The 8,991-nt window shown below is 48.1% G+C and overlaps 1 protein-coding gene across 1 annotated transcript; it reads right to left on the bottom strand.

The window, feature by feature from the left end:
* Positions 1-7,597: 7,597 nt before the first annotated feature.
* Positions 7,598-8,725, bottom strand: NPY4R2 (neuropeptide Y receptor Y4-2). Its single transcript, XM_047072676.1, has one exon. It carries the CDS (start codon positions 8,723-8,725, stop codon positions 7,598-7,600), a length of 1,128 nt encoding a protein of 375 aa, XP_046928632.1.
* Between the last annotated feature and the right edge of the window lie 266 nt (positions 8,726-8,991).

Raw genomic sequence — 8,991 nt, 5'->3', positions numbered from 1 at the left:
ATGGCTTGGTCAGGCCTTGACCCAAGCTTTCCCCAGAGCTCCAGACTCTAGTATCTGACCATCCATCTGCCTGTCAAGTGTGCCTCAAACAATATATCCAAAAATAAACTACCCACCTACCCCCCCAAATTCTGCTAAATGCGCCAACTTACACCTACTTGCCCACGTGTGGAACCTGGGAATCTTCCTTCTCTCCGCCACACCCAAGTCATCCTGTCCATTCAACACCTAAATATCTTTCCACTCCATCTCTCATCTCTAAGCCCACTTCTGCTTGTGTGTTTTGCCTGCCTGGCATCACTTTCTTTAGGAGACTACTTCTAGCCCTTGCTATAGTAATCCTATCACATCCATGTGATTCGAGTGAGGCTGGCCCCACCACCCTGATCCAGGGGTGGTCAAGGGACCCAGGCCTGGCTAAAGAAAGTGTGCAGAAACTTGGCCATAGCCATCTGTTCAGGACTGAGCCGTTGGAATCCTCCCCAGATTTCTGACTGGGCACGGGGGAAGCTATGCTCCTTCTCTCTGGGCTCATGAGTACCAAGGGTGGGAGCTATGGAGACTCTTATTGTCACATGTAGAGAGTGTGGGGCCATGAAGAGACCAGTAGAATTAAGGGATCAGAAAAAGCAGTGGAGACAAAGCGGCAAGGAAAGGAGAGCCCCGATATAATTGTTTGAACCCTGAATGCAGCCTAAAACCAAAGAACTTCCTTTGGAAGAACTCCACCCCATTACATGGGTCTATAAATCCCTATTTCAGCATAACCAGTTTGAGTTGGGGTCTGTCTCCAGCAACTGAACACGAGGCTGACACAACAGCTCATGTGGATGGATCTCTCTGTCTTCAATCTTACCCTCCTGTATTAGCCTGCTAGGTTGCCATAGCAATATATCACAAACTGGTGGCTGAAAAAACAGAAATGTATTGTCTCAATGTTCTGGAGGCTGGGAGTCCAAAATCAAGATGTCAGTTGGTTCCTTTGAAGGCTGTGAGGAATAATGTGTCCATGCCTCTCTCCTGGCCTCTGATGGTTTGCTGGCAATCTCTGACCTCCCTTGGCTTGTAGAAGCATCACCCTGACGTCTGCCTTCATCCTCACGTGGTATTCTTCCTGTGTGTGTCTCTGTATCCAAATTTCCTCCTTTTATAAGGACACCAGTCATATTGGATTAGGGGTCCACCCTAGTCCAGCATGGCTTCATCTTAACTAATGTCTGCAATACCCCCACTTCCAAATAAGGTCACATTCTGAGGTGCTGGGGTCTAAAACTTCAACACGTGAATTGGGGAGCCGGGGATACAACTCAACTGATAACACCAGCCATCCCACCTCTAGCTCTGCCCTGCATCAGAACCGCTTATGCGGTTCCTCTCGTCTTCACCTGCTGCTTGGTCCAGTGGCCACTGCACCATCCAGCTCTGCAAGGCTCTGACCGACTTCCTGCAGGTGTGGCCCGATGCCACCTCACCTTATACCCTCGCAGCACATCTTCCCACCTCTCCCTGGAGCTGTTCTGTTCACATGGGAGTGTGTTCAGTGTCTACGAATGCACAGCTTCATGGGGCAAACCACTGACAAGTGAAACAACAGGGATCAGTGGTTAAAATTCTTACTTTTCTCCTTCCAGACAGATTGTCCTGAGAGTTACACATTAGATCGAGTGTTTAGTTGCCTTTGAAAAATAGCCAATTCAATAACACATCTTCAAATTGGCTTTCTCTCCTTTCCTGTCTCATTCCCTGTGTCCCTCACTTTGTTCCCTGGGATTACATTCTCCAATAAAGGAAAAGCCCATAAGCCTCTGCCTCAGCTTCTGCTTTAGCAGAACCCAGACCAATTCAGCCTCACTGATCTCTCTAACTATAACCTGACCATGCCATTCCTCTGCTTAAAGCCCTTCATGATCTCTCCATTACCCATAAAGTTCAAACTGTCTAGCTGGAAGGCAGCTCAGAGGTCATCTGGTCAACCTTCTTCCCTACTGTAACAGTCCAAGTCATGGACTTTGGAATCCATAAGATCAGGTTTCAAATCTGGCTCTTTTTGAAAACTTGGATGAAGTTTTTTACCCCATACCCATTTCTTCATCTACCCCATCTCAGGGTTGAGCAGAAGCAATGCCTGTAGAGTGTCTAGCACAGCCTTTGGAACACTAAATGTACAGCAACCAGTGTCATTACAGGTGAAGAATCAGAAACCAAGATGCAGAGGGGGGTCTATCAGAGTCACATAGTCAGCTAGCACATCTGGGACCAAAATCCTACAAAATCAAATGCCTGCATTCCACCATTAAGAGGTAGAATATGTAATATATAATATATATAATAATATAGAACATATAATATATAATTTTATTGTAATATATAATTAATATATATATGTAATATATAATATGTGATCATATGTAATATATAATATTCCTGCCATCATGGGGTTTACATCCTAAAGGGAAAGTGAGGTATTCAACAATGAAGCAATAAATGTGTGTAAGCATATCACAGGGTGCTAAGTCCTGTGGCATAAAGTAGGAATACAGAGTGAGGAGGTTGTATTTTCCTAGCGTGGTGGAGGAAGTAATCTTCTGATAAAGGTTCACTTAAAGTGAAGGAAGCAAGAGAGTGAAAATGTTGACATCAGAGGGCAGCAGCAAGAGTAGGAAGTACAAGGGACTGAGGTAGGAGCAATTTTAGAGTATTCAAGAGACAGCAAGGAGGTCAGCACTGCTGAAGGGGGTGGGAGAGGGGAGGAGCCATAACAAGTGAGGTCAGAGACAAGCACATGGCCAGTTTAGGCAGGCCATGGACTGTGAATTTGGCTCTGAGAGTGAGAGAAAGCCAGGGAAGGGTTTTGACTTCGGCTTGAAAGCATCACTCTGCCTAAGCGAGAGCAGACAGAAGGCCACCACAGTCCTCCTGGTAGAGATGGTGATGGCTTGGACCAGGTGGCAGAGCCAGCGAAAGTGAGAAGTGGTCATTCTGAATACATTTTGAAGGCACAGCTTATAGAACTCACTAGTGGATTGGATGTGGGCTGTGAACGGAAGGTTGATCCCAGGATGGTGACCCAAGCAAATGAAATGAGAGAGTTGCCATTTAATGAAGGGTGGGAGGGAAACTGAGGGAGAAGAGGCAAGACAGCAAATTGGAAGTCTGCTTTTGAACATGCCAAGTTTGATCTAGTAAACACAAAGCAGTGGCTGGATATACAAATCCAAGAGCAGAGAGAAGTCCAGACTGGAGATTCACATTTGGGAGCATTAGACATGTAAACATTCACTGGTGTTGAAAGCCAGGAGACTGAGTGAGCCCACCTAAGGAATCAGAAGTGGGCCTCCATGTCTCCTTGGGGACACACCAATACTCTGAGGGCAGGAAGACAGAGTCCAGGAAGGAGCCTGAGAAGGAGTGCCCAACGAGGCAGGGCAGAACTATGAGTGAGGTGTCCTAAAAAAGCCACACACAGAAAGAGATTCAAGGAGAAGAGATTGATCAATTGCCAAATGCTGCTAATTGGTCACAAAAGACAAAACTGAGAATTGACCCTGGGATCTGGCAACATGGGGGTCACTAGTGACCCTGGCAAGAGCTATTTGGATGGACAGGTGAGTACAAAAGAGCATGGAAGGAGAAGAAGCAGAGACTTCAAGATTAGACCAGCCTTTGGAGGAGTTCTATGTAAAGGAGAGCCCAGAAAATGACGGATGCTGGAGTCACGTTCAGGAGGTGAGTGGGGACAGGATCTAGTGAACAATGGAGGTCTGCTCATTAATGGTAACCCCCCAACAGTGGCCGGGATACAGTAAAACAGGCACTAGTCACAGAGCACAGATCATTTCAGACTCTTTGGAAACCAGTTTAGCAGTACACATCATAAGCCTTGAAAAACGTCCATGCCCTTTGACCCACTAATTCCACTTCTGGAAATCCCTCCTAAGAAAATAATTCCAAATACAGAAAAAGTTCTCTGCATAGAAGTTCATCACAGAATTATAACCAATAGGTCTAGAAACATCTAAATATGCCACAACAGATAACGATTAAGGATGCAGGATGGACCTTGTCATTGGACTACAAACTCCATAAGAATAGGGAAAATGTCTATTCTTGCTGGTGTATCTCCAGCATCTACCATGTGTCTGACATATCTGTTGAATGAATGAATAAAACTTCTTAAACCTAACAGAATCCATGGGGGAAGGGAAGGGGGGAAAAATAGTTACAGAGAGGGAGGGAGGCAAACCATAAGAGACTCTTAAATACAGAGAACAAACTGAGGCTTATTGGGAGGAAAGGGGGAGGGGAAAATGGGTGACGGGCAGAGGAGGGCACTTGTTGGGATGAGCACTGGATGTTGTATGTAAGCCATTTTGACAATAAATTATATTTAAAAAAACTTCTTATAATGTTAAGCAAAAAAGATTGTAAAAAATATCTTTATAGATAAATATGCATATACTTACAGTACGATCTCTACCATGTTTTTCAAAAAAAGCCTAACACTCTATATAAAAACTAAAGAAATGATTCCCCAAAATGAAAACATTGAGTATTTTGGGTGGTGGCATGTGATCTCCTTTTCATTTTGTTGCATATTTTGCATATTTTTGAGAATTTATATAATTCACTTTTTATAATGGGAAAAAACAAGCCAATGTCATTTCTGGAAAAAGGAAATGTTAGAGTGAGGGAGGATCTACATTCCCACCACCAGGGTTCAGTAATCCTTTGTGTCCTCTAAGGGTCCCCTGGTGGTATTCATGAGTATGAGTCTCCAATTCCAGCCCTGATGCTCCTCTGAAGAAGGATCCCCCCACTACAATCAGGGACATGCCGATTAGCAGGGACAGAGAAAGGCCCTTCCAGGAGCTAAAGAGAAATATCGCTCGGAGGTACCAGCTTTCACTGGCACATTTTCTAAATCCTTAATCAGCTGTCAAAAATGATATATAGCAACATAAAGAACGGTTGACAATATAGCTTGAAGGGAAACAGAGCAGAATACAGAGGGGCACATTCACTGAGAATTTAACTACACAAACTGTTCATTTTGCAAATATTTATTTAAGGAATGAGCAGGTCTCACAAGAAATATGTCCACATGCAGAGAAGAGACAAACAACCACAGTGGAATAACCCACCTTTTCAGCCATACCATCTTAAAGCCTTATTTCCAGAACAAGGATTCCTAGAACTCTAGTCGAGATCCCAGAGTGGGTGTCCACAGGTGCTCACCGAGCAGCTCCAGGCTCCAGGCACTCTGTTTCCTAGAGCAGAGCTTCTCCAACTTGAACATGTACACCATTAACTTAGAGGTTCTGATCAAATGCAGATTCTGATTCAATAGGTCTCAGGTGGGAATAGGGATTCCACATATCTCACGAGTTCTAAGTGCTGCTAAGGCTGCTGGTCTTCTGAGCATACTTTGAGCAGCAAGGTCCCAGGGTACACTGGGGAACCAGACAACTCCAAGGGTCATTAGGAACTGGGAGCAGGAGATAGCCATCCAGGTAAGTTGTGTCAACCCAAGCAAGGTGAAGACAGCATAGAAGATGCTCAACAAAGTTTTCACCCACTACCCCAATTCCTAATGCCAAGCACCTCTGCCAGATGCCCAACCCAGTTCCCCTGTCCTCAGTCATGTAGGCACCCTAAAGCATCCTTGTCCCCAAGCATCTTGGCACCACTGATACGAGTGATGAGGTGTAAACCCCAGGCAATTGCGTGGGCTCTGGAGGCGTCTGAGGCCCCCACATTCTTCGGGAAGCTTGGTCAATGACATCTTGCTGGGATGGGCCCCAAGGTCTGGGCTTTGCTGGCAAGTGGTTACCGGGAGCAGCCAGCAGCAGATGGCACCAGAGGACAAGCACAAGCTGCACCCAATACAGTGGCTCAAAATCTATTCCAAAAGCCAGGGTAAAAGTCAATAAAGAAACAGAATGAGAGATATGACCAAAACCTGGGAAGAAATAAACAGCTCCAGGAAGGGGGCTGGTGGCTCACAGATTACTTGTCTTGGGTGTCGGCTGCACAAGTTCTCAGTCAGGGGCCAGGTCAGAGAGACAGTCAGACGTGATTGTTCAATCTTCTGTTGCCTGGCCCTCTGCCACATATCCTGTGAACAGCGGTCCTAGCAGCCTCCCAGTGAGATACTTGAGGGCTCTGGGCACCTGAATACCCTGCCCCTGGAGGCCATGGTGGGTCTAGCCACTGCCCACTCTGCCAGAGGGTAGGTGAAACTGAGCAGGCAGAGCCAGACCTGGGTGTCCCATTGAAAGTGGCCCAGAGGCAAGCTTGACCTGTCTGGTCCACACAGAGATAAAGCCTTGGATCTGGCTCAGCAGCCAGAAGACTGGGGCAAGACCTCCATGGGTGAGATATTCACATTCGTTGCAGCCATTTCTCCATTTTCCCTGGTGGGCTGGAGGAAGGAGGACTCCTACTCCTTTCCGCCAGTGTCCTGTTAAGCCAAATTCACGAACCCCCTGCCCCTGCCCCTACTGAAGGCCTGGGGAGGCTTTGGAACAACAATGCACATCACCTAGAGCAAGTCAGCTTAGTGGTCAGAGTGTGGAACAGAGGCCGGAGTCACAACCTTGAGTGCTGTCAGTCTTGGCAGTGGGTCAACATGGGGGAAGGTCACAGAGTCCCTGGCTTGCTGCCTTGTCTGGCAAGAGAGGTCCTAAAGGCTAGGAAAGGCAGGTAAGAGAGCATGGCTGCAGCAACCTGGCCCTTCCCATGCTGGACCGTGGCACAGGGCTCCCGTGCTCAGCCGGGCCCTCAGCAGGGGCATGTTTACACCATCAGCCTACCATGGCAAACCTTGCTGGAGCCCTCTCCCTGCACCAGGACCTGTCCTAGGCATGGAGGACAAGCTCTATGGTGATGCAGATGTCCCCCTCAAGGTGTTTATCAAGGGGAGATACTTGCAGGCTCATTTCCACATGAGGTGGCAGAGGCAGTGAAAGAGGAATATGGAGCAGGATGTGAATCATGGGATTCCTGCTGCTCAGGACTGACTTTCCTCCTGCATTGGAGCATGAGGACCCAAGGTAAGCATGATCCATTCTCTGCACCTGGATGTGCTAACTTGCCTTCATAGACTTCTTTACCACTTACAAAGCCTGTCCACCAACATCACCTCTCCAAGAGGTGAGGGCCTGACCAAGGTCCAGAGCTTTGACCCCCGTGCTCCCTCCCTGACTCCACAGTGACCTCACAGTCTCACTGGAGGAGGTGAAACCCTTGGGCTTCCAGGCTGAGCACCTGTTTCTGAATTACCAGAATGAACTCTGCCTGCAACGAGCAGACCATCTCTGGCTCTGGCACCTGCTCAGGCTACAAGACATACTGTGACCCACAGAATCCATGCTCAGAATTCTCCCAGGAACAAATGGCTGAACCAACTGAATGTCAGTCTTCACAATGCAAATGGTTGCAAAAATGGGTTCTTTCCAGCCTCTCTGGGCTCCAGAAAGCCTGTAAGGATGGTGTCCACCAGAATGCCAATAATGATGCCAGTAATGATGCAGTTGGCCCACTTGGCTAAGTAAAGGAACTTGATAATGACCATGGCAGGGAGAAGGCCTACACCTGGCTAAATGGGGTTGGACCTGCCACTGAACCTCAGAGACCCTTTGGAGACTTCCGTGTGCACTGTGGATAGGGGCAGATGCTCATACTCTTCCACGGGGGCACTCTGCTGACATGTCAGCACCAAGGCCTTGATCTCCTTCTTGAAGTTGGTGTTGAGAAAGCCATAAATGAAAGGATTGACACAGGTAGAGGCCATGGCAAGCAGATGGCACACCAAGAAGATGAAGTTGCCATAACAGATGGGGATGGCCTCATGGTACCAGTCCTCCAGACTGTTGAACACATGCAGCGGCAGCCAGAGCATGGCGAAGGCAACCACCATCGCCACGAGGATGCCATTGATCCTCTTCATCTGCCAAGCCCGCGAGCTGTAGGTGCCCTTGCGGAACACCCGCTTCCTCTTCTGCAGGTGCCGGTAGATGCGGACGTAGCAGACCAGGATGAAGGCCAGAGGCATGCAGTACTGGAAGAGCAGCAGGGAGGTGGTGTAGATGATGCGGTGGTGGTACAGCGGCCAGGACTCTGTACAGACCACCTTATCTAACAGAAACTCCACAGCCTTGGAGTGGTTCTTGTGAAAGACATTCTCTAGGACACTGTTGACCAGGAAGGGCAGGGAGAGAAGACAGGCGATGAGCCAGATGACCACAATCCCCAGGTAGGCCTGGGAGATGCTGGGCTTCCAGCCTGTTGGGTTGATGATGAGCTGATGCCTCTCCAAGGCCACAAGGACAAGCGAAAGGATGGAGACTGTCACCGACATACACTGGATGAATGCTGACATCTTGCAAAGGGCCTCCCCAAAGACCCAGTAGTCCATAATAGTGTATATGGCCGTGAGTGGTTGGCAGATGAGGCACATGAGAAAGTCAGAGAAAGCCAGGTTGGCAATGAGCAGGTTGGTCACATTGGTCTTCTCTTTCTGCCTAATGGTCACACATATCAAGCAGAGGTTGCCCAGGACCCCCACAATAGTCTCGATGCTATAAGAGACAACAATAAAGACCATCGGGTCCAGAGAATCTTGGCAGTGGTCAGAGAAGTTGTATGGAATGCTCCTTGACCTGCTCCTGTTTTGACCCTGTGGGGATCCTGGGAGCAGCAAGGCCAGGAAGTGAGAGATGTTCATGGTGCAGGTGAGAAGATTCCAGAAGATTCAGTGACAGTGCCTACAAAGCAAACAGACAAATGGTACTCAGTGATCATGCCTCCTTCGTGGACCCCAGGGAGAAGGTGGGGGTCAGGTAGAGAGGGTCATGGCTTCTTCCATCCCAAGGCTGCTGGGACCTCGAGGACCTGAGACTCAGAGATGTAAGCAACTAGCCCACAGTCACACAGCTAATCAGTAACAGGGCTCAGATGCGAACCCGGGTCTGATGCCAGAACTTGTTATAC

This window comes from Lynx rufus, unplaced genomic scaffold (assembly GCF_022079265.1).
Source record: "Lynx rufus isolate CCGP_SWC_20201006 ecotype Redwood Valley unplaced genomic scaffold, mLynRuf1.p SCAF_11, whole genome shotgun sequence".
NCBI classification, from domain to species: Eukaryota; Metazoa; Chordata; class Mammalia; order Carnivora; family Felidae; genus Lynx; species Lynx rufus.
Note: the sequence above shows the minus strand (reverse complement) of the source record. Positions and strands in the feature narration are given on the sequence as shown.

Bases quoted from the DNA above. Each gene is read 5' to 3' on its own strand.
- NPY4R2 (XM_047072676.1), bottom strand. From the start codon at position 8,725: ATGAACATCTCTCACTTCCTGGCCTTGCTGCTCCCAGGATCCCCACAG.